Source organism: Anser anser (genome assembly GCF_964211835.1).
Source record: "Anser anser genome assembly, chromosome: 18".
Taxonomy (NCBI): Eukaryota; Metazoa; Chordata; class Aves; order Anseriformes; family Anatidae; genus Anser; species Anser anser.
The window spans coordinates 4,375,233-4,400,730 of record NC_139739.1 but is presented as its reverse complement, the minus strand read 5'-3'; the positions used below and the strand labels follow the sequence as shown (position 1 = coordinate 4,400,730).

The 25,498-nt window shown below is 50.5% G+C and overlaps 2 protein-coding genes across 5 annotated transcripts in view; both read right to left on the bottom strand.

Annotated features, from left to right (window-relative positions):
• The window catches only part of TMEM132B (transmembrane protein 132B), a 254,571-nt gene extending 231,406 nt beyond the window's left edge, over window positions 1-23,165 (bottom strand). The window contains exons 1-4 of one of the 4 annotated variants that reach the window (XM_083804471.1): window positions 23,023-23,165; window positions 20,490-20,623; window positions 14,495-14,810; window positions 11,550-11,695 (exon numbers count right to left, since the gene is read on the bottom strand). In XM_083804471.1, the coding sequence (XP_083660597.1) occupies window positions 11,550-11,628 (79 nt within the window). In that variant the 5' untranslated portion in view covers window positions 11,629-11,695; window positions 14,495-14,810; window positions 20,490-20,623; window positions 23,023-23,165. Of the gene's footprint in view, window positions 1-7,171; window positions 7,518-7,672; window positions 7,914-11,549; window positions 11,696-14,494; window positions 14,811-20,489; window positions 20,624-23,022 lie in introns of those variants that run through there. The other 3 variants (XM_083804472.1, XM_083804470.1, XM_083804469.1) reach the window with 3 other exon arrangements.
• Window positions 23,166-23,302: 137 nt separating this feature from the next.
• AACS (acetoacetyl-CoA synthetase) overlaps window positions 23,303-25,498 on the bottom strand; it is a 41,406-nt gene continuing 39,210 nt past the window's right edge. The window contains exon 18 of the mRNA XM_083804474.1: window positions 23,303-24,658. Coding sequence (XP_083660600.1) covers window positions 24,521-24,658 — 138 coding nt within the window. The 3' untranslated portion in view covers window positions 23,303-24,520. The remainder of the gene's footprint in view (window positions 24,659-25,498) is intronic.

Genomic DNA, 25,498 nt, shown 5'->3' with positions numbered 1-25,498 from the left:
CCCATCCGTCCGCGCCTCCAGACAGCGACACATGGGTCAATAATCATTTAGCTAAGGATACGTGCCAACCCCCCTCTGTCCCTCTCTCACACACACCTTTCACAATAGCCCCTTACTTTAACCCTAAATTATTTGCCTCTGCTCATCTTCAGGGGGAAGCAGACAGCAGAGGAAGAAGCAGGCAATTCCCTGTGATCTGAAACCTCACTTTCTAAATCAAATCAATTTTTCTAACGTAATTTGCCTAATCTAAATCACTGACCCATGCATTTTCTCACAATCCTCTGACAAGGGCTGCACCAACTGAAGCAAAGCTAAAACACTTCAACCAGACCAATTCATAGAAGTCTTTAGAGGAATTCTTTCATCGCTGTAATTAATTCTTTAAGTACCACAGTGGGATGCTCTAAATTCAAACGCAGTCCAAGGAGTAATGATTATACTAATGGGAGAAGCTGTGCAGTAAATAAATGCGAGTGCCCTGCTGAAAGAGATCGCTTTCAATAGGAGGCTGCCACTCAGGGAGATAACCACGTCCTGGGGATAACTCAGACGACGAAGCCCCACAGACCGGGGCCTGATGCGCAGCCCCAGACCCAGGTACCTAACCAGGCGTTTTGGTGGACACCAACGAGAGCCGGGGCAGCTCCAGCTCCCAGCCACACAGCTCCACACAGCGTTGGTCCTGCCCCACATCGGGAGCACCCCAAGAGCCACAACACAGCAGCGGCTGCTGAAGAGCCTTAGGCCAAAGCCACAGGAGGGCTGGCAGCGACCGCGGCAAGACAGAAGGCTCAAGGCCGCAGTTCGGGCCGAAGGAGCCGATACTTGTCAAAAGTGACGTGCCAAGGGCTGGCAGTGGACATCAGTGACCTTATTACAACACCAGTGGTGTTGCAGATGTGGATGGTTCTGCCATGGAATAAGGTGTGAGAGAGGGACACCTGGGTTTCAAAAGGGTGCATCTGAAGAACGGCTCCGCAGCATAGGCCCTGGAAAGACGTCCCCCATCCCCTCAGGCTGCCCGGCTCCGTCAGGCCAGGGACAGAGCCTTTGCTTCCAGCAGCAAACATCAACTCCATCTCTCCATTTCTGCCTAACGCTTCCCGCAACTATTTTAATGGGGCTGGTCCAGATCAAACTTGGCCAAAGAAACAAGCATTAATTCAGTCCTGTCCATCCCCGCCCTGACTGCTGACACAACTGGCTGTTTTCAACATAGCCCCAGAGCCCGCGGCCAAGCACAGCCACCCACCACCCTGCTCCCCGGGCCCGCAGGGCTTTGGGCACGGTGCTGGCCCCTCGCACACAGGACAGGAGAGCACAGGCCACAGCCTCCACAGCGCCAGCTCTCTTCCCCACACCCCTTTGAGATCTACAGATGGAAAATTGAAGAATGGTTAACCATAAAATTCATGCTGTCTTCTGTTTTACCTGCATTTTCTTTTTTTTTTTTAAATGATGATGAACCTTTTTTTTTTTTTTTTGCCAATACTCATGCTAATAACTTTCAGTGGGCTACTCCTAAGCAAAAGACAGGAAATGAGTAACAGCTGCACTAAAAAAAAAAGAGGAAAACTCTGTATATTAATTCTCATATCTGTCAGAGATGAGGATTTAATAATGTTAGTAACTAAGCTACTCCATTATTTCCAAACACCTTGGAGGAGAATGTCTTTGTGCAAGATGAATTAGACAGTGTGACTGTAGCTGCCTTCTTTGCGTCTTCAGAGCTCATCTCCACGTGCATTTCAAGTCCCTGCCCTTTATTCTCCAAATAACCTCCAACTGTAAATGTATTTACATCCCAGCCTCAGCTTCTCCTCCGTTTCCCACCCGTTTAACCATTTGTCCCCATTTCGCAGATTTGCCTGACTTGGGGGTTCGGACAGGCGATGAGGATGGAAAGTTGTGGATTCGGGTCACCCGACGAGCGACGGAACAGGCAGAGAAGAAGTGTAGGCGGAAGACAGGAGAGGCCTAATGGGCTGCGAAGCGCTCTGCCAAGGAAGCGGCAGAAGCCCTGCTGCCTGCAGCACCGAGCACCAGCCGCGCAGGAACTGCCTGTACCCGACCGGAGACGGGAGGAGCGGGTTATCCGCCAGTGCTTGCAGCTCTCGCTCCCATGATGTGGGGACGGCTGAGGCACGCCAGCCTTCGAGCTTGCCCTGACGGAGCTCTCTGCTGCTGCTGCTGGAGAGCTTTTACCATCCTCTCTTTCGATGATGAAAAGCCCGTTTCGTTGTGCGGGTGTGCATTTGGCCCTTTTTCCACCCCATGGAAGACAACCACGCTTCTTGTGTTTAATGGCCATCTGCCCCCAGCTCTCAAAGTGCCCTTGAGAACCACGCGGGACATTTCAGGCTGCCATGGTCCTGTGGCACTGGGGGACAGAGGCACCGCGGGCTGACAGCTGCTGCCTCCCATTGGCCTCAACATGCCCCATGCACATGGCCAGACCAGATCCTTCCAAAACTTCTGTCAGACTTGCTCCTTTTTGAACCAAAATAATAATAATAATAATCAGCCAAAGCCAGTCAGCAGCTACTGACTCTCTGCTGAGTTTCTAATTACTGCTCGTTGCATAGAAACCAGCTCAAGGGTTCCCTTTTAGGGTACATGGACTTTGTCATTTTGGGGTGCAAGTTTTATCCATTCCGTGCTGCAGCAGCAAAGTTTGCTCCAAGAGCTGCAGCATCCATTAAGCAGCATCCCTTCCCCACCACAGCGAAGGTCTCACTGCTAAGCAAAAGCTGTGGCTAATTGACAACAGCTCCTAAACTGAGAGATAAAATAGTTGTGTCTGTCACTCATGTGAACAGCTGGCTTCAGCAGCCCGACTGCTAAATAATGTAAAATGGTTCATTCTTCTGACTCGGCAAAGATCCTTTACGAGACGAATCAAAGTCTCTGGTGCTACAGAGCCATGCCCTGATCATTCCTGCATCTTAAAAATCTAACATTGCTCATAAAATTCATAAATAACATAAACCTTGCTCCTCACACTGCTCTCCCAATCAGAGAAACTGGATTTAAATCACCTGCTGGCAGGTTTATTGCAGGGCCCACAAGCAGATAAGGTCCTGTGCACCAGCCCTCTGCACTTAACAGAATATAAATCTCTGCTTTGCCATCTGTTTTTGAGATGCTCCCATACAAGCGAAACAAAACAGAAAAAGAACGAAAATCAAAAAAAAAAGAAAAAGACCGAAGCTATCTGCACTTCCAGTCTCCAGAAGGATTTTATTTCTTGGGTAATGAGGATGGTATTTTCCCCGTCCCTTGCAAAAATGCTTTTGTTCCCCAGGCCGTTTCCCCCAGAGCTCCCAGGGCAGGTGGGCAGCCACGCTCTCCCCATGCTGGGGTCCCAGGGCGCATCATGCCAGGAAGATAAAAACGTGCCCAGGGCACAGCAGCTCTCCAGGGCTGCTTGACGGCCGCACGGCAAGACAAGTAGCACTGGTTCCCGCCCAGTTCTACCCCCTTCTTGGGGTACCCCCTTGCTTAGCCCTAACACAAAAAAAAATAAAATAAAATAAGGAAAAGAAAAAAAAAAAACAGTTCAAATCAAACGCTACTCTTCATTTTTCTCTCCTCGCCTGAAGTTGCAGGAGACCAGATAGGACGTAATCGCCACTTTTAAAATCATCTCCTATGGCAGTCAAATTGATCAAGTGGGGAGGCTGGGCTGCTTTCAAAGTTGAACAAACTGATCTTCTATGAAAGATGGTGTTTACATTGCCTCTCAATAGCCCGCTGAAATATGCATCTCTCTCGCCATTTCATCACCAAAATTTGGGAAGAAAGTGTTTAAAAAAAATAAAAAAATAAAGGAAAAAAAGAAAGCGTGCTCGAATCTGGAGCACATCATAAATTCATGAAGCTTTCTGAATGCTGTCAAAAACAAAGCACGTTTATGTAAACAGAGAAAAGCTGAAAGTGCGCGGCAAGAGAATTTCTCGACAGCGTGGAAGAAACGTTAATATTGACACGGCACCCGAGTCCGCAGCCCGGGCAGCGTCCCACCGTGCGAGGTGCTGGGCGCACGGGTAAGCGCCCCAGTCCCCCCACGGTGGGGAACGGGAGTACCCAGAGCAAACCAGGCACGGGGCGATCCCTGCCCGCCCCTAGAAGTTATCCAAGGCCTCTATGCTCGCAATTTCTGCCTGCCCATCCTCACATGGGAACAACTTCCTCTGGAATGCCAGCTGGGAGGCTCCTGACAGCGTGCAATCGAAGCGTCTTCTACGACACCCAGAGCGCCGCGTGGCTGCTCACGCTCCCGAGCCTCCGTGGCACTCAGTGCCAGCCGTGCGGTGGCCGCAGCCAGGAACACACCTCCCCGCAGCCACGCAGCAAGCGCTAACGCTGTGCCGGCGATTCAAGTCCCCGCCTGGCGTTAACAGGCCTCAGTTACACCAGCAGGGGAGGAGGGCAGGGGGGTCACGTTCGGTGAATCCAGTTCACAGGGCAGACTACTCATTTCCACAGGTTGGCCCCTCATCCAGCAGGACGCTGCCCAGGGCCAAATGGGTTTTGCATCATTAAATCGCTGCCTACCACCCGCCCCAGCCACCCCTACTCCAGGTCCCAGGGGCAGCCGCCAGCACAGGTCAGCGGGACTCGCCTTGATGCTACAGGTGGGCAGCAGCACCCTCCATGAGATACGCAGCAGGTGTCGGGAAAGCCATGGCTAACGTGGAGAAGGGGGAGTAGTGCCACCTGCTCGCGGTGTCCCGCAGCACCACAAGCAGCGCGTGAAGTGACGGGCGAGCTGATAAAAGCCCCGAGAGCAGGTACGCAACACGCCGTCTGCTGCGGACACCCAACATCTGCCTGGGCTCAGAGGGTAGCTAAACACACGATGGCAAACCCGTCACAGCGATCAAGTGAACAGATGCCATCCCTGGCTCAGGAACGCATCCCTGATTCGGGAATCCTTCCCGAGACACAAACTGTGCCGAGGTCTCGGTGCCCCCCCGCAGCCCCCCTTGGGCTCACACCTTCCTCCCCACGCCGAGCTGCTCCCAGCACGGGGATAACAGCGCTCGGAGCTCCCATCACTGCCAGTAATAAAATACAGCAAATTAATTGCACTCTATTGATTTGTTTTTTAACGTAACTATTTTGGCATCCAAACCCCAGGAGACTCTATTGATCAGCTGAAGAGCCAGGTGTCAACGAGTGGAGCTTTGCAACCAAGCCTGACAGACTGAAGAAAACGATCAAAAACCGACACGGTGAGCGACAGGGACTTTCCTCTTTCAGACATACAAAGGAGGCTGCAGCACTGACGACGGGGGATTCTGAAGCGCAAAAAGCTGCGCAGGGCAGGTCGCGGCTGCCGCCTGCCTTCCCAGGGAGCCCGACGCCGATCGCAGCGGCGACACAGGAGCCCACAGCAGCTCCACCGCCTTCAGAGGAGCTGCTCCAGATTTACACTGACGGGAAGTAAAATCAGAATATGTGAGAGGTATTGCCGGAATGGACGCTGGAGCAAGAGGCACTACAGAAATTCCAGACTCCTCCCCTGACCCCACTACCCCCCCACATCACATCGGGTGGGACGGTCACTGGATAAAACGTTGAAATCCGCGCTGATGAGGAGAAAATAACCTACATTTTCAACAGTTTGTACGATCGCATTCTGCCAACCTACGGCACAGCCGGTAGCACAGGTCTCTCATTTTCTGTTCCCAAAGCACCCCTGCACAACAAGTGCCTCCATGTTACGCAGAGCCTCGGGGGGGGGGGGGGGCACGCGATGAAACAAGCGTACTGCCTGCCCTCCTGCAGCCCCCCGGGGGTCCGAACACAACCCTCTGCTCCCTCCTCATGCGCGCATCGTGGTGGCTGCCGCAGCCCAGCCTCGCGCACGGGCAACCCACCCAGCTCACCCCCCGGATGCCGACCCACGCGGCCCCGGAGGCAGCCCCGCCGCCAGCCGGGAAGGCGGCCAGGAGGCCGGCCCGGCTGCCAGCAGCAAGCAGGGGCCTGCTGCCAGCGAGGCGCATCCTCGAGGCCAGCCCCGGGCTGCCAAGCGCACGGCGCTCGCCCTCTGCTCGCAGGGGACCCGGGGACAGCGAGTGATCTCTTAATTGCGCCTTCGCAGAGCTGTTCTGGGGGTCCGACGGACGGGAGGGCGAACGGGAGGTGGGAGCCACCTCCAGGGAGCGGGGAAGGGAGAGAAGGCAAATAAATGGTGAACATGGCAAGTGCCCAACGTGGCTGTCTGTGCAAGCGGGGAGCTCAGAGCTGGCAGCCCCGCTCCGTGACCCGGGCCAGGGGTCTCCGCAGCCACCCGGGTCACGACGCGCTCCGCTAACCCCAGTGTCTGGCAGGGCTGTGCTCCGCAGGTGGGAGCACAGCCCCAGGCCCCCCAAACCCCTTCTCCTGCTGCCACCCGTGCCCAGGGAGGGACAGGACAGGGGCAGCAGCGGGACACAGGATGCCACAGCCCAGCAAGGCAAAGCCCAGCGACGGCTTGGCAATGCGCAGCGTGAGCTGCGAGCCTGTGCCACGCACGCTGAGCACGGAGGCACTCGGAGAGCAGGGGAGAGGGACGGGCACGGCGGCAGGTTTGCAGCCACAAACTGTTCCAAAGTGGGTTTCCATATGTTTAAGCACTCGGAGCGCTGGAAGAATTACACCCACAGCCCGATCTCACCATGGTAGCTACCCACACAGGAGGAGAGGGGAATATCAGAGAAAAGATTATCATTAATGTGTCAAAGCAATAAAAAAAAAGAAAAAACATAAAAAAGCATTCCTTTTCTGCTCTTAACTCCCTCCTCGACTTAAAGCAGAGGCTTCACCGAGCACAGGGCATCGCGCTGGCCACAACAAGCCCCTGCCCTCGTGCCCTGCGCCCTGCTCCCAATTTCCACGCGTGCCCTTGGTTGTGCTCCCCCCTCGAGGGACAAGCAGGGCGAGGACCCCTTTTGGCCCCCATGCCCCCCAGAGCAATGCTTCTGCCCTCACAAACCGCTCCTACCATGTCCCTGCAGGGACCCTTCCCCAAATTCTTCCTCCTTGCCCCCACCACGCACCCCCTGCGCCCTCCCCAGGACCCCCCAGCCGCCGCCAGCACCCCTCCCACCCCTCGCTCTTTTTTTTTTTTTTTTCCCCCCCAAAAAAAAACCCTCTTTTTTTAGCGGATCCCTAAACCCACCACCAAGTTTCCCCGGCAGCCCAGGGCCAAACGCGAGCGCCGTCCCGAGCAGCAGCAGAGGCGAACGGCTCGCTGAGCAACTCCGGCCCCGGCGCATCTTAATTAATTGGGCTTTAACAGCCGCTATTTATTACCGCCAACAGCTGCGGGCACAGCGGTCCCTGCGGCGGCTTCCCCGAGCACCGCAGCCCCCGGACCCCTCCGGGACCCCTCCGGGACCCCCCCGGGGGATGGGGGGCACGAGGGGCGAGCCGCAGCCGAGCCCCATGTGTCGTCCCCCCCCCATCCCAGCCCCAGGGCCTGATCCTGCCCCCGCCAGCCACGGAGCGGGTTGAAGGCTCCCGTACCCCAAGCACAAATGTCATCCCCGGGGAAGTAGGGGGGGAATAAAATTAAAAAAAAAAAAAAAGAGTTTTCGGGGAAGAGGGGGGGGAAAAGGGGAAGGGAGGGGAAATAAAATTAAAAAAAAAAGCGGAGTTTTCGGGAGCCGCGCGGGGTTACCTCGGCACAGGAGCAGCAGCGGCGCCAGGAGCAGCGCGGGGCCCGGGGGGAGCATCCTCTTTGTTCCATGCCCAGCAGTGGGCATGGTGCTGCTGCTCTTCGGAGCGGGGCGGCTGGCGCCGGGGGGGGGCCGGGGGTGTCGCGGCGGAGCCCGGAACCACTCCCCCCGCTGCTGCCCGCTCCCCTCGGCCGGGAGCCCCGCGGAGGGGCCGGGGCTGGAGATGAGGGGGGGGGGGGGGGTCCGGGGATGATGATGATGATGATGGGGGGGGGCCACGCGGGGACACCCCTCGCTCACGGCCGCCCCCGCAGCATCGCCGCCGCCGCCCCCCCCCCCCCTCCGATCCCGCTGCCCGGGGGGCGGGCGCGGGGCTGCGCGGCTCAGCCTGGAGGGGGGTGGCTTTTTGGGGAGGGGGGGGTGGATTTTTGGGGAGGGGGGGAGGGAGGTTTTGGGGGAGGGAAGGGTGGGTTTTAGGAGGGGGGGGCTCCGGTGAGGCCGCCCCGAGCCCCCCCCCCAAGAAGTTTCTCCCCGCTCCCCCCGGGGGGGGTGCCCGGCCCCGGGGCGCTGCAGCAGGCTCGGGGGGGGGGGGGGAGCCCGGCCGCCCCCCTCCCGGCTCGGAGCGGCGGCGGCGAGGTGCGGAGCGGTGCGGAGCGGAGCGCAGGGAAGGGAAGAGCGCGGCTCCCCCCTCGCGGCCGCGGCCGTCACTGCGCGGAGCCGCCGGGCTGGCGGCGGGGGGCGCGCAGGTGGGCGCGGGGGGGGGCCGGGGGTGCTCGGGGGGGGGCCCAGCTGTGTGATAGGGGCGTGCAAAGGGCCGTGCAAAGCGTGTTGCAAAGGGGCGGGCAAAAGGTTTTGCCAAGAGCTGTGCAAGGGGCCGTGCAAAGCACGCTGCAAGGGGCGTGCAAAGGCCCGTGCAAAGGGGGTTGCAAAGAGCCGTGCAAAGGGGTTTGCGTGCAGGATTGCAAAGAAGTCTCGCACAGGGAGTTGAAGGGTATGTTGTAAAGGGCTTTGCAAAGCGCCGTGCAAAGGGCCGTGCGAAGCATGTTGCAAAGAGGCGTGCAAAAGGTGTTGCAAAGAGCTGTGCAAAGAGCTGCGCGAAGCCTGTTGCAAAGGGCTTTGCAAAGGGGGTTGCAAAGAGCCATGCAAAGGGGCTTGCGCAGGGGGGGTGCAAGTTCCAGCTGAATATGAGAGGGCACTTGAGGGAGGCAGAGCGCTGGGACAGGTTGCCCAGAGAGGTTGTGCAGTCTCCTCTGGAGATGCTCAAAACCCGCCTGGGTGCCATCCTGCACACCGCGCTCTGGGTGATCCCGCTTGGCAGGGGGCTGGACTGGGTGATCGCCAGGGGTCCCTTCCAACCTCGGCCATGCTGCGAGTTGGCAAAGGGCATCCTAAAGGGCGTGCAGCAGGAGCAAAGGGGTGTGCAAGGGGCTGTGCGGGGCTGCAGCAGCACACAGGTGTACTGCGCTCCCACACCCCAGCCCCGATTGCCCCGACTGGCACTTGAAGCACAAAGCCAAACACCGCTCGTCTTCCCTAGACCTCTCCCCTTGAATCCAAAAATAAACCACTGCTGGAACCAGTGTTGCGGTGAAAAGTAAACCCAGCTCTTTAAGAGCTGGGAGTTGTTACTGTGATCGCAATAGAAACAGCTAGGTAAAAAGGAGGGAATAACTGAAAAAAAAACATCCCCTTGGGTTCTTCCAGTTCTGCGAACACGTCTCCGAGTTTGATTTTTCCCCTCCCCGCATAAACAAGCTTTTATGTAGTACTTGCTCTAATCTTGTTTGTCTCCATAACCACTCCTATGAATGTCATAAAAAATTTAAGTCTAATATTTTACCGCTCCACACGAACGGCAACGTGAACAAACACTCACCTCCCGTGCAGGGAAGCAAAACGCTGCACCCTGCACCCCTGGGGAGCCCCAGCTACGTCTGGAGGAACTGGGCCCCCATGGGTTAGGGGGGACGGGGCTAGAGCGAACGCAAAGATTTGATTTCCTCAAATAGCGTAAAACCAATCTAACGACAGAAAAATTAGCTGTAATAATGAGGATTGTCTTGCTGTCTCCTCTCGGCACTGCTGGGCACCGCGGGGGTGCCTTTGCAGGCTTGTGTCACCGTGAAGGAAGTGTGCAAGGGGTGTGCAAAGGGTGTGCAAGGGATGTCCCAGAGCCAGCCACGAGGTTTCCCCACTGCTCCCTTGCATGCCTGGGATCAGGGGTGCCAGGCCCGTGGGGGCCACCAGCACCCAGGCCTAGCTGCATTGCTGAGCACGTCTTAAATATGATTTTATAGCCTGCATTTGAAACAAAATCCAAAGTGAGAAATTTTGTGAACCGGGAAAGTGCTGACAAGGAGTGGATCCTGCTTACGATGCCCAACAGCAGCCCAGAGCCTGCCGGGGCCATAATCTGGGGCTTGCACACGCGGGTCTCCAAATAACGCTTTTCCCAACGGAGGTTTTCTGTGAAGTTACGCTGGTGGGATGTTGATGCCCTTTCTTTGGGCCGGATTTTGCCCAAAGAGGCAACCTGTGCTACGAAAGACTTGAGAGACTTTGCAGCATTACGGGAAGCTGTTGCTTGTCACATCACTCAGATGTCAGAAGAGGGAAGGTTTCAGGAGCACCCCTAGGTAAGCAGTGAGGACGAGAATTGTAAAGATGTCTCGGCGTACGAGGAGGCAAAAACCCAGCCAGGAGATAAGGAGAGGCAAGGATCCAGGCCTGAACCTTGCAGGTCTGAACTGTGCCGCAGCAAGGGGAGCAAAATCACCACCAGGGCTGGAACAGCAGCATGGGGTAGGTGGGCATCAGGTGCTTGTCCCAGCTCTTCCTCCACCGTCACCCCATGACGGAGCCCTAAATGACATTTGGGAGCCCTGCGGGTGCGGCGCTGCCTTTCAAAGCTCTCCAGAGCTCCGCATCGCCGTGCTCCCCTGCAGCCGAGCTCATCAGATCTGCATTTACAGCACAAGCCTGCCAGACCCGAAAACAGTTCGGTGAGTCAAAACAACAAGAGTGACACATTAAATTTGTCCTAAAGCTGCTGTTTGGGGGATGACTAAAGCAACTCGTGAATCCAGGTCAAACTCCGCAAACAGTTTTGGCTGAGGGAAAAAATGGTAACGTCTGAGTATTTTTGGCACTTTCGAAGGGAAATGTTTTGGCTTTGGATGTTGAGCCACGTTTGTAAATCAACTTTAGCTGTTTGAGTACAAGGGAGGAGGTAAAGAGAGCAAAATACTGTCATCCCAGCTGGAGAAGCCAGGACCCACAGCACACCTTGAAATTGCTGGGGCTGCATTCCCCAAGGTGTCAGTGCCTCTAAAACGTGAAAATCTGCCAGTGCACCTGGAAAAGGCACCAAGGGCAGGTCCCATCAGCTGCATGAGGAGTATGGGCATCATGACCTGCAGTGAAACCACCACTCCCTGCACCTGCTCTGCAGATTTTTATGCTCTATCTAGACCAGGCAAGCCAAGAAAGCATTGCAACCCCATTATTTAGGGCTGCTTTTAAGAAACCCCGGGCTCTCGACCACCTGCACCGCAGCCTTGTGATGCTGCATGGCCAGCACGGGGCAGTGGGGACCACAGCTCCCTGCAGCGGAGCACCTGCGGGGGCTACAAGGTGATGAATTGCCCTAATTTCTGTTCCCTCTTCTACCTGTGTTTAATTAAATCAGCTTGAGACAGGGCTGAGCAGGAGATTGACTGATTTCTCTCTGTGTAATTGAAAAAAACTGTGTGTGGCGGGGCGTAGTGCCGGGCAGAAATAAGGTGGCTGGCACTGTGAGCAGGTGGGGGCCCTGAGTGCAGGGAGAGACAGCGAGGGGCAAGATGAGAGTAAGCCCCTAAAAGCCAGGGTTTTGCTCACCTGCTGCTGCTAGACGGGGACCCGGCTCGGCACAAAGTGGAGAAGCAGCCTGCAGCCCTCCCTTCCCATGCTCGCCCATCAAAAGGACCAAATTCCCATTCAGGTGCTGCAAACACAGGAGCTGGAGTTTCCGAGAGCCGGTGCCACTGCCGGGGTGGGAAGGAGGAGAAATGAAGCAAAACGAGTTAACCTCAGGTGACACCCGCTGCTTCTCCCGTCAGGAAGGCGTTTTGCAGGGCGCCAACACAGCTTCCCCAGAAGAGCAGCCCTGGCTCTTGGATTTGGGGCAGAAGGGGCAGTTTTGGGAAAGGACCGATCCGGTTGCCATTTCTCGCAGCACACAGGTCGGATGGGGCTCGCTGCTGTCAGGGCACGCGGGCGGCTGTGCAGTGCGTGCTGACATCGGCTTGCAGTGTGCTTCTTCAGGCGGTGCGCACTCTCCTGAGCACATGATCTCTTCCATGAAAGCTGGCTTAATATCTTTAGGAAAACAACAGGAGCCCTAGGCCTCTTAGAAATTCATATCGTAAAGCATCCTTTGATTATTCTTTCTTTATTTTTCCTAATTGCTGGTCATAAAACCCATTTTTAAGGAAATAATTGTGTACAGAGGAATCAGTTGCGTGCCATAGAGATGCTGTTATTTGCATGATTATGAGGAGCCTGATTTTTATCTCTTAGCTTTGCCAAAATAAAGAGAAATGATCTTGTCCTGTGTCATAGATGCATCATTTTCTGGTGTCCCTGAATCAATCAAAACACCCAGCCCCTTAATTCTGGTGAAACCAGGGTCTGAAGCACGTTCATCTGATGGCTTTTATGTACCTCTTGGGAGCATGGCCGGGTTTCAAATATCTGGGCACACAGCTGGGCACTGAGTTTTCCCTGCTTCCCTGTCTGTCTGTCCTTCGCCACTGAAATTGCTGGGGAATCCCGGGTTTTCTTCCTGCTGCAAAGAACCGCAGACACTTGCCTCCTCTCGGAGCAGGGCCGCTCACTTGGGCTGGCTTCACAGCAGCCAGAGCAGGTGGGGGGCTTTAACGAGCACCTCAATCCCATCCAGCTGTTCTTTTTACACGGCTTCATCATTACTAAGAATTAACTTTGCAACACGAGCGCGCCACGCCGTCACCCGCAATCCTCAGCGCCATCTGGACCAGCTTCTCCCTTGCCTGCTGGAGGCCACGGGGAGATGCTCGGAGGTGGAAGAAGAGGAGGCAGCTGCGGCTGGACGGGCTTCAACAGCAGCTGGATTTGCAGAGAGGCCTTTGCACCGCTCCTGCAGTTGCCACGCGCGAAGCAAAGCAGCAACGCGTAAAAGCGAGGGGATGGGGCAGGACATGGCCGCAGCTGGAGGAGCCACCCCAGGGCAGCCCCGAGCAGCTGGGGCTGGGAGTTACATGGAAAACAGAGCCAGTCCCCAACACCGAGTGTTTGCCAGAGGTCACCGCCAGGAAAGTTCTTGGTGGTCATCACGGCAAAACTGTTAAAAATTGGAGCCTTCACGCACCAGAAATAGATAGAAAACACACACAGACCCACCCAAATTTATTCTCTTCCATTCACCCATCCTCAGCAGTGCTAAGGAGCCACCCAAAGTCATCAGAGGGCCAGTTCAAAGGCTGCCCGGGGCACCGCAGCCTCGCCAGCCACCTGCCTGCAGCTGGCATTTGTTTGTGTCCACATTTACACCGAGGAGTCTGCACCGAGAATATTTTTACCGTAAGCAGCCAGCCCACCCCTCACCTTGCAGCGTGGCTCAGGGGGGCTGCGAGCAGGAGCAACACAGAGCCCTAAGTAAAAGGCAGGGAGGTGGCCCCGCTGCTGGCACTGTGTCCCTACCCCAGGCCATCATCTGTATAAAAAAAAAGGATTTTTTTTCTCAGCACAAGTGCCAGGCAGGCTGCATCTAGCACCTGGATCTTTAGAAATTCAGGTCTGCCTCTCTAATGAAAAGGAGAGTCTTTTGCCCCCAGGAGCACTACAGAAATTAATGGATATTACAGCTGTAACTACTTGAATCGAATGCAAACCCATGTGTCACACGGCCCTTTTGCAATTTTAGCAGCTTATTACAGGCCTGTTTACATCTGTCCCTGCCTGATTTAAGCCCAGCAGGAATGAAGCTAATATAAAGCGAGCAAAGTGCATTAGGAGCAGGGATGCTCTGAATGCGACTTGCCCCAGTGCATGGGGCATCCCAATGCCCGATGGAGGGACAAAGCCCGGCAGGGACCGGGGGGGCCCAAGGGGACGAACCCAGACACGTCCCAGTCCCAGCACCCGTCCCCTCGAGCCCGGTGGCACCAGCACCGCACAGGCAGGGGATGTCGCACTGCGCAGTGAAGGTGCTGTGGAGGTGCCCCTACACATTTCGGGGCACGGAGGAGGATTGAAAAGCACCCTCAGGCTTAATAAAAGCACGTTTCTGCAGGAGCCCCAGATGTAGGCGTTAACGTGCAGCTTAATGAACGCGCGTGTTGCCTTTGGTAGTAGCTGAAGGGCTGCAGCAGCTGCCTGCGGCGTGAAAGGCAGAGGTGTGAAGTTGCTCCCGCTCTGCGCTATCGGCATCTTCCAGCTCCCCCCGCTCAGCGAGCAGAGCAGATCACTGACACCATCCGCACCCCGTCTGGCAAACACCGCTAATTAGAGACGGCACCGAGCCACGGTGCCACGTCGGAGGGGCTGCGGAGCCAAAAGCCAGCGCACCGGCTGCGGTGTCCTCCAGGCAGAGCGAAGCATTCACCTCTCCCTTCCTACGTGCAGCAAGGCCCCGGGCACAAATGTTACGAGTTTGCATTTACACACCACCTGTAAACCACCTGGGGGGCAGTGACAGGTCTTGCAGGGAAGGGCTGATGGTTTTGAGCACGTCCCCAGCTCCCCACCAGCTCTGGAGCATGGCTCCACACCTGCAGCACGGCCGGGTTTTGTGAGTTACTTACAGGTAGTTGTAGTCTTCAGGCTGGTTTAAAATTTTATCGTGTTTTCATCGGTCAAACACAGGACGAAATCCCAGAGAAATCGAGGTGCGGGGCTGAGTCCTGTTAATGCCACGGCTTCGGTTTGCTCGGGAGCCGCGGTTGAGTTGCTCTTCGCTGTGGTTTAGTTGAGATGCGCGCGGCGTGCGGGTGGAATTGTTCACGCCAAATAATTCTTCCTGCCTCTGTGAGCTTCTGTGAGCGATCGCAGCAAATCCACCAGCCCTTACGAGACAAGAGCTTCTGCTAAGCAGCTACATAACAGGAGCGGGTCTGGGAGCTGTGTGGCAAAAGGCAAGGGAGGCAAACAAAGCTTTGGGTTACCCTAAAATCTCAGAACAAAAAACACACTGTGAAGGGCTGGACACCTCCAGACCCCTTCCCCCCAGCTGAGCAGCCCAAACACCTGATGTTGAGGCAGCTGCAGCGGGGCCAGACGGGCACTGCCGCAGGTGACATGAGTTTAACCCAGACCCAGCTGCCCACCGCAGCCTAGCAGCACATCCCCAGCCCCACGTATTTTTGCAGGGTGTCTTAAAACAAAGCTTTTTTTGGATTTCAGAGGAGACAGAGACATGAGGCCAGAAGCAGCCTCCCTCCTGGCTACTCTAGCAGCATATTTAATTTTGCAGGATGAGGGCTTGGACAGCGTCTGCTGGCCCGGCCCAGCCGCAGGCGCTGCCACGCTCAGCCAGGGCAGCCCTGGTGCTCAGGCTGTGCCGATCCAGGCTCCCAAGCACAAAGCAATTGATTTTTGTTTCTACTTTAACAAATGAGCAGGGAAATTTCCACTACTTAGATCAGGAGACGCTCTGAATATTTATAGTATTGTTCACCGATTGAAAAAAAGAAAAAGTGCCATAAATGCACATATTTGGTGACCCCATTTGAGTGGCTCATTACAATTAGATCAAGCTAATTGCCAGTCTTGTATTTCATTTGGCAACTTGTTAAGCTAATTGAACAAAATAAAACTAATGAACAATTATAATGAAGTTTATAATTAGACCATTGGAAAAACTCAGTGTGAGAATATTTAAGGCATAATGAATGTTCAGGAGGTATGGGGGAACGGGAGTTTTCAGCGACTGATGCCTCTCCTGCTGAAATGTTTCTTCCTAGGATTGGAAATTCTCGGTGTGTCATCTGCTCCCAAATTATGCCAACGCAGCATATTATTAATTACATTAATGCCCTTAATGTGTGTACGTGGCATTTATAGTGATCCTAAATTCAGACATTAGCCTATTAGCAAAGCAGCTCAGACTTGGACATAGCTCTTCTCAACTCGGCCTTTGCGATACAAATCAAATCTCTGCTGAGACAGGTTTATAATGCTAGAAGTGCAAAACAGGCGTGTGGTACGGATGGAGGAGTTCATGAAATCCTGACAAGCTGATGTATCATTTCAATACAGAACTGCATTTCCAGTTCAGGAGCCAGGGAGACAGAAATCAGGAATAACAGAAACAGCAACGCTCTCTATGTGATTAAAGCTATTTTTTAAAAATAGAGTTATTTTCCTCACACTCATTTCATATATAGATTTGAATAAAGCCATTCCAGCTGCCTCTCACCCCCTACCACTGAAGCAAAGAAAATTAAATACCATGGAAAGACACAGAGAGCGACCTTTCCGAGTTTCAATTTACAGGGTCAAGCAGGCACCCACCGAAACCTAATCGAATTGTCACATCAGACTCCACGCAGTTTAAAAAGTTCTTTTCTTCCAGTTTGTACATGAACATAATTATTTCATATATAACTCAGCAGGAACCAAGCCTCTGAATCAGAGAATAAAGGCAGAAACTCTTCAACTTGGGAGGAAATACATTCCACCTTTTCTCTTCGATGTTTGGGCATTTCCAGGACTGCTCACGCTCTGAGGGCAGGAGCTGGTTTTCAGTACAAGCCTGCGGTGCTATGTGCTGTACACACAGGGCAGGAGACAAACCACACCGTGGAGGCAGACCAAGGGGCGGGAGACGAGAGACTTGTCACCAGAGAGATGAAATGCTGCTGCATTGGTCACGCTCAGTGCCTGTAACAACTGTAATCCCAGCCCAGAGCCCCAGGGAATGCTGTCTTCCTCCCATTTACAGAGCTGCTTTGCTTTTCCAAAGGTCAAGGCAACAAACTAATTCAGGAAAAGTTTTCTTTCTATGAGCTATGGAATCCTCAGTTCCCCACTGCCCAACTTTAATTCCAGCTGCATTAGGAGAAAATCTCAATTCTTGCAGCAGTGTCTCAATATCTTTATGCCATCAGATCCAGCCGTCATCTTCTTGGTCTAGTTACCATTTTCACTAGGGAGCTGTAACATCCTGGACCTGGGGGGCTTTGTGGCTGTGCTTGCTGCTCTCTGCGTTTCATCGCCTGGCCGTCGGGCTTTGCACTGGGTCTTTGCCCTGGCTGCACAGACAGGGGGATTGCTGCCCGTGACCGCTGCCGTTGCTTTCCTTATGCCAGCACCTGGAAGCCCCGCGTTGCTCTGAGGCACCGGCTGCCTCACCGTGTGTCTGTGAGCACACCATGCAATGCGAGATGATAAAGGGAGGACACCCATGTCACCAGCCCTCTTTAGAGCCAGGGCAGAGGTTGCTCTGTGGCACCCAGAGGACAGCGTGCTGGTCGGGGCAGGACAGCGATGCTTTGCCTTGGTCCCAGCAGTCGGGGGCCACCAGCCCAGCCCAGCCCTGGCCTCGCAGCATGGGGTGTAGTGTGCAGCAGCAGGGCTGAGCAGGAAGGGATCTGCCACCTTTGATCCCCCTGGGGGTTACATACAGGGATTGTCCTCACCACAGTGACCCACGCAATGCCTGTTTTTTGCCCATTGTGTGGAATTAGAACAAATCTCTCTGTGTGCCTTCCTTGTTAGGCAAAGCGCCCAGACAAAAGCAACCAGGCCTTTTTCTCCCTCTGCCCCAACGGAGCTGGTAATCCAATTCTCACCACGGAGTTCAGTAACACCTTCACCCACACATTTACTGGGGACAGAGGACAGCGGCCTGACATGGCCGTCCCTCCCAGCCCGCTGACAGACACGAGGGCCCCGATGTGCTAAAAGCTCCTGCACAGCCGCACTCATGGGTCTGTGTGGGCCTGTGCGGGTCTGGGCTTGTCCCTCCCTAAGTTCCACCCCCTCTCCTACCACCACAGTTCAGGAAACAGGAGTAAACCCAAAAGCAAAGCGTGAAATAGGCCCCACCATTCCAGATAGCCAGGTCCATTTAAAGCCTTGCTCGGCATTTGCATTATAAGAACAAATCCTGTACAAGAATCTCCCTCCGTGCTTTATACTCTTGCATTAATTCATGAAGTGTCATGTATCTAGCATATTTTATTATACATGAGAACGAGGCAAATTAAAATTCTCAGTTGCATATCACAGTTGCATACTCAAGGCCACCTCCTTAGGCCCCGTCAAGGCGCAGAAGTCACACCTGTTTCAACTCAGCTCACCTTTAAACCAAGTTAGTTAAACTAGCACAAACTCTCACGTAGTTTTCCTTAGGTAATTTATTTCAATTTAGCTTTCACCTCTTTGTACCTAATAGCAGCTGAAGAGAAATGCATCTGGTTTAAAGGAGAAGTGCTCTGCCACAGACGTTAATTACGGCTGAGCTCTCCGGGCCTAGCTGTGCTGCTGAAGCACCTGTGTGAGGCCTGGCCCCACTTCTCCACAACCAGCTGCACCAGAAAAGTCTGACCAGTTTAAAATTGACAGCAAAGGAAGGAAATACAACTCTGCATGTCAGCGAGCCCCTAAAAATCACATTTTCCTGGTCAAAAAGATGGGTTGCAGGCCCAGGCAGGGTTCACGAGAGGTGTAACAGCTTTGTGAAAAGAGCATGACTTCTCTGGCTCCTCTACAAGAGCCTGAGATAAAACTCTGCTTTTTAGTGAGAGGAATACAAATGAAGGGTCTTGACAGAAATTACGCTATTTGATAGGACCCTAGAGCTCTCTGCCCCACTGAAATTCAGGTAAATTTATCTATTAAATTAGACTAGGTTTTGTGTATAGCTTCCAAAATGTATTTTTTGAAGTACCAAAGCCAAACCAAACAAGAATCTCCTCAGAATGGGCATTCAGCTATAGGCTCTTGAACATCAGAGCATCCAATGACTGCAGGGTGAAGAACAATGCTGTGACCTCCTCCTGCTTCAGCCTTACTTGCTCCTGCCCCAGACACACACATCCTCATCTGTCTACTCAAACCTTCACAGCAGTGCCGAGTTCAGCTCTCCTTTTGTGCAGTTCTTCCTGCTCAGCTTATAGCTCGTTCTCATGAAACAGAGCCATCCTTGAAAGGACGGTGTTCAAGCCGTTCTTTCCCATAATACCACATCCAGGGTCTAGGAGAACAATGTAATACAGTCAAACCCTGCTTCGACTGGCAACCAAACATACAACAAGAAAGTCTTCTTGAGAAAACTCGGGCTGTAGATCAATAGCCTAGACATGGTAGACTCTCTTCGTAAAACTAAAATCGGAATACACTGAGGAATATACCCACCAGTGGGATTGTTACCCTACAATTAATTCTTCCCTTAAATCACTACAACACAAAAAAGGGGACAACACTGAAAAAGGGAATTTCTTTGAGCAAAATCCTTGTTAGCGATGTGAACTTCTACATGTATTCTTCAATATGCTATTGTAAACTAATTAATTAACAATCCTGGAGATGTTTTTTCTAAGGGGCCTTGTCATTTTGGCTGGAATCTCAGGCTGAATGCTGATAAGCCTCTTGAACTTTGCAAAACCACTTGTCAAAAGTAGTAGGATGAGAATTCTTCAAGGTCTTCTAATTAAGAAGTACAAGGTCCAATTAAGCCCTTGCTAATGTGCTACATAACCTGGATAAACAATGGCATGCCGAGTATTTCCCCACCCCCACCAACACTGTTTTATCCCTTGAATTCATCTCCAATCAGTTGTTCGGAAGAATTTCCCTGGCCATCAGAAGCAATGAGGAGAAATTGTGTGGACAGCTGCAGCCTGATACATTAATACTTTGGGATGTCTTATTGTTCTGCAACTGAAATTGTTCTGAGACACTCTTTGACTCACTAATAGCATTTCAGAGACTGTTTCCCCCTCCTCTGCTTACCAGATTCGCTCCTACTTTGCACACAGATCATGTAGAGCAAGATGCTCAAACCGATGTTGATTATCTCATTATTTGAATCTAAAAAGGCCCCTAATTCCCAGCAAGGCAAATGTGTGCGCTCATCAGCTCCAAGCTGCCATACTGGACTATGGCCGTGCTTCACAGCAACTCGTCCCCTAATTTTATTTCTGGTAGAATACAATGTATGATATTTAGTCTCCTCTTTCTGCAAAAGATGCAGGAGAAAATTAAGTTGCATCTTCTTGATGTCTAAGACCTGCTTATTCAAGAGCTAAAAATATCCTCCTCATGAAGGGAGAAAGATGAACCAAGAATTTGGATTTATGATCTCAGCTCTGCAGGACACGAGATTCAGACAGACACACACCTCAGGAAATCAGTAACGAGCTAAAAGGTTTAAATGGGGAAATTGCTCAATGCAGAGCTGCTGACAAAGATCACCTGTAGAAAGACCAATGCCTTCGGATGCACTCAAGTGTCTCTGATCAGTCTCAAAGGTGCACAGAGGTTAAATGCTCAACATGACCCGCTAGAAAAAAGTGCAGAAACAAAAATGAATTCTAAATGCTTCCTCCAAATTAATGTCCAGTCCATGCTCTGCCCCAAGCACACGCAAACCGGGCAGTTTCAGATGCCAGCTGACAAGCACCTTTCCCTCTCCTGCATCGCACTCTGCCACCAGCCTTGCCCAAAGGTGTCCCACGTTCACAGAGCTCACCGTACCCGTGCCTTCTCCTCCCTCAGCAGCCTGTTTAGCACCCAGGATTCACACACTATCCAGGGAGACACTTAACAGTGCTATCTTGATGTTTGGCAACTTACCTACATGAAGACTAGGGCAGAGCCAGCACTTGCAGCCAGGGATGTGTTGTGGGGATGAGCACTCCAAAAATACCTTCTGCAAAGGCTCACTGGGACACGGTCACCTGGACGCCTTCTCCCTGCCAGAGCATTCCCTACAGAAACAAGTTTTACTGATAAAACGCTAAGGTTTTATCTCAAGAACAAACTGTTACTCTTTACTAATGCATTTTAAATATTATTTTAACACCCATTTACCCGTGTGACTGGCTGCTCTGCCTTGTAAATGATATCCTTTTAAATATGCATGCATTAAACTGAAAGACAATAATGGCCCTAGGGAAGTTGCATTCCATCAGGCAATTACCTGTATTTTTAAAATCACTGAATAAGTAATTCATGCAACCAATTTCCTTGCACATAACAATAAACAATTTTATCAGCTATATCCTGCTTGGGCTGTTGCGTACCAGCTTATTTCGGTTCTTTGAGAACCACTGCTAACCAGGGAAATTAATTGAAATCATAAGGTAGTGGGAGGGGAAAGTACCTGCTCTAAGAGGAGCTGACAAAAGCACATTTCTAAAAGGGAGGTGATAAAACTGTCTCTCCCTGTGACTCAAGGGCAAATGGGCTGATTCCATCACATAATTCTAGCAAGTTGTTCTCAAATTTGCAGGGGACTGAGTGAGAAAAGCACCTAGCCAGTAGTACCGCTGCTCTGAACTTGCTTGCTGTTGAGTATTTTTGTCAGAGGCTTACAGCACTCTCCAGAATGAGCTCTATTTGCGTGCCACACATGCCACTAAAATCTGCGTATGTAGCTTTTCAACCAAAAACACTGCAAACCCTGAGTTATAAATAGGAAACAAAAATGAAAGGGGCTACACGTTACAGAGTAAAACTAGTTACACGCTGACAGCCCAAAGGCATCAAATCTTTCTGGAGGGGAAGACCTGAGCAAAATCAACAGTCCATCAGCTCAGCAGCCTTCTGCAAGGGGTACCCAGCTTGTGCCTTCGGAGCATCACAGAGCTATGGCACTCAGCTTTCCTTATTAACCCCACAACATCGCGTGCTGCACATCCATGCCAGACCTTTGCAGCCAGGTGTCTGGATGCCACCAGTTTGCAAGGATTGTCTTGAAATCACATTTGACCCCTATTACCCTTATGCCCAAGCTTTGGAAGGAATACAGTTTATAACTGGGGGTGGGAAGCAGAAGGAAAGCTACGTTCCCTGCTCTTCCTTTGCAACCTGGTTAGCTTAGCCCCCCACTTTCGTGATATTTTGAACAATCCCCAGCTGGATAGAGTACAACTGTGATCACAGCTCTGTAGCAGTATCCAAAGAAATAGGTCGCTTGCATTTATCTTCGCTTATTGTTAGTGTAAGGTTGTTGTTTGGAGGGCAGGCTATGGGATGGGAGGAGCTGGGCTCAGGCAGCCTTGACACTGGTGCCAGCTCTGCCACAGCCTCCCAAGAGCACATCACTTCCCAGCTTAATGTAAGCACTCTCACCCCTCCTTCTCCCTGGATTTCCACCAGCTATTGGTGTCCAGTACTTCTGAAATTCAGATGATCCTTGAAAGCAGGTGAGGCAGAGCTCATTTGTCTGCTCAGCACAATCTGCAGCGCTTGTCTAGGGTTTATGGCTAGGAAGTCATTGTCAGCACACAGACCAATTTATAAACGTGCCTTTTTTTTTTTGTTAATATAGTACAAAGATTTTCCTGGACTGTTGTACATTTGGAGATCTTACCTGTTAAGAAAACTTTCTACAGTGTTTCTAAGTAGGATATAGGATTAAAAAACCCAACCCCTAGGCATTGTATATGTTCTTAACATATCTGTGCTTCTAAACTATCTTTAATTAATGAAATATCCCCAAATTACTTATTAATAAGGATCTGTGGGTTTTGTAAACTCCAGACATTTTGCATGAATTAAAGAACAATATAATGAAGTTTTAATGAATACAAAGTCACAGTTAATGTAAAATTTATATATAGCATGCCAGAGGGGAAAGGAATTTAAAAGTGCTTTTAATCATAGGTTATTGGCAGCTGGATAGCTCATTTTTTATACTTTTCTAATGGATGCTTGGTATTTTTATTATCGCATTTATCATGCCAGCATGGTATATTGTCCAACTTGGTACAGTTCAAAAAGTCAAATGGAAGCCAGCTCGTTTAAAGTCTCATTTGCTAATGAGGCATTTCTGCACCCCGCAGTGAACGCGGAGCTGGTGTCCACAGTGACTGCGTTCTTTTGAGTGCCACAGACCGTCTGAGAGGGGCAGTTGCACTCTTACTGAATTAGCAGCGATACCTGACATATTCTGCAACAGCCGTCAGCTTACTGGAGCTAGCTAGCTGAGATCTATCACAGGGGGAGGAAACATACAATTAACTTTTACTAGTTGCAGCTAAATGTGAACACCACAAACTCCTTGATTTTGCCCTAAGCAGTAACGGAGTGTGCACCTTTCCTCAGAGCTGTACCCATTAGCAACATTAATGTATTGGAACCTACAACGTCTTACTGTACTGACCCAGGGCAGTGTTTCAGCACACTTTCTTCCTCTCCTGTTTACTTGTGACCTTTTAAATGAGCCAACCATGTGCACAGCGCTAGCATCGATGTTTTACTTCTCCTGGGCTCTGTATTAGAAAAAATAGGGTAAAAAAATTAGGATAAAACTTTCAGAGAACAACAATTTTGTAGTGGGGTGGGCTTGGCTTAAAACCATTAAAATCAACAACAAATTAAGCTAAAAATGGTTCCATGAGAACCAGTCTAAAGGAAAAGAAAATTGAGACAACAACTGAGTGGAAGTGTAAACAAATATAATATATATTATAAAGAATCAATTTATTTTGATTAACTCTATAACTGTTGAATGCATTCAACACAATTGTAAGGACATCCATTATTTTAATGCATTAAATACTTAACCCACAAAATTCAAATAGTGCAGGAGAAAACTGAATGCCAGAGGTTCGGTACAACTACTGCAATCATATTTTCTTTATGAAAAAAACAAAACAATGCTTTAGTGCTTCCATTGTACTGTTTTAGTAATGTTCATTACAGTATTTTTCCCTTTATGAACTGGAAGGATACAGAGCTAGAAAACGTTTTAGTCTTTCACTTTCAATATGACATTTAGTAAAAAAGTTACAAAACCATCAGCTTTTAATAAATGAACACACTGGAATTCTTCAGCTAACGTAACACTGGATTGTTGCTTTATAGCCAATAAAGAACCTCAAAACAAGAAAGCAGGATCTTGTCTTCAGCTACAATAACATTAAACCCAGAGTAATTACAGTAAATTCCATGGAAATAACCTGGAGTTACACCAGAAATACAGAGGTGATTGCTCCCCCACCTTCCGAATCCCCAGAAGTCAATGAACTACAAGCTTAAAACGAGAAGGTTACATCGCAAAATGAAGCAGCAATTACCTTCAGGAGTACCACGAGATATTTCAAGACTGAAATTATTCTGAGTCAAGTCAAACGGGTTTAGTGCATTATGATTTGGTTTTATAAAAACATTTAAATGCATACTACATATAGAATACTTCTGTGTTTCATAGTCAAGTAGTTAAAATCACTGTATATTCCTTGCAGGTAGATCTGAAACACATGGACTGAAAAATAAAGATGCTAAAAATCCAGTTTAAAAAAAAAGTGAACATCTTATGAAGGACATTCTATTATCAACTGTAACTTCTGCTACCAGTGCTCCCATTTGATGGGCTACTGATGTAAAACTAACCAGAAAAGACGAATTCATCATATATATAAAAATCAAAACAGGCAGGTTCCTCCTTCCAGGCTGGAAAAAAACTCCAAGACATATGGCATATTTAACCAATACAAGGGAGCTAAACTTTACCCAAGCCTTTCATAATGCACTTAACGAAATATTTTATTCTTTTAAAACAACCATTGGTATTAAATAGAGCTTTTTCTTTACATACAGTATTGTTATATACAAAACAAACACGGAACAAAGACAGATGAAAAAAAGAACACATAACTTCAGAAATTCTGAAGCTCAGGAATATTTTGGTAGAGGTCCAAAGTCTCTGGGTTTGAGAAAGCTCCCCGCTGCTCAACTTCTTTCCCTGCAATTATTTGCTTCACAGCTACTTCCACTTTCTTTCCATTTATCGTGTACTGAAAAACAAAACCAGCATTGCAAAATTACACTTTTCAGGTAGTAACTTTATGAAAAAATAAAAAGCCTCACCAGCTACCCAAGAACCCAATCATGATTCAGCACAATGCTTTCCCTTTTCTGTTGTATTTGATGCATCAGAATCTTTTCTGCATCACTTGAAAAGTGAAATTTGAAGAATTTGAAGATAGGTGATTTTAATTTATTACTCCTATTTGGTAATACTGTGAGAACCTGATGAGGCTCCAATTTAAACCAATGGAACCAGATCAGAATTGTGGTATCAACACTAAAAATTTGTTGGTTTATGTTTTGACATATCTAGTTTTCAAACAATTTTTAATTTTCTAAGGGTGAGCTCCAAGCCCAAACCCAGTGACTAGTCTTTGGGAGAAGAAAACCCATGACTTACCTTAAACGTACAGCCATTCTCCTTATAGGGTTAAATGAAACACTGAACTTAAAATTTAATTTTAGATGACCTTCTCTGCTTTTATTTGCACCAAGGTTTTAATACTACCTTCCTTTGGGCTAGTACCACTGTAAAGTTTTGGGAAAAACTTTGAAAAGTTGACCTTCAAACACATCCCTAGCCTCGTCTATCTCCTCTGGGAATGAAAACTAAACTTGCTCTACTACTGAATCTGCTCCTGCTGATCAAGAAACCCAGGTTGGACCAGGCCTCCAAAGCTGTTGAAACTCCTCCTCTCCAGGAATCACCATTTTTTTATCATCGATCTTTCAGAGCGGGCTAAACAATCCGTAATTCAATACATTCTTTCAGTGTTGCTCTTGATACTAAAACAAACATTTTCTCATTAAAACTACCAAAGTCATGT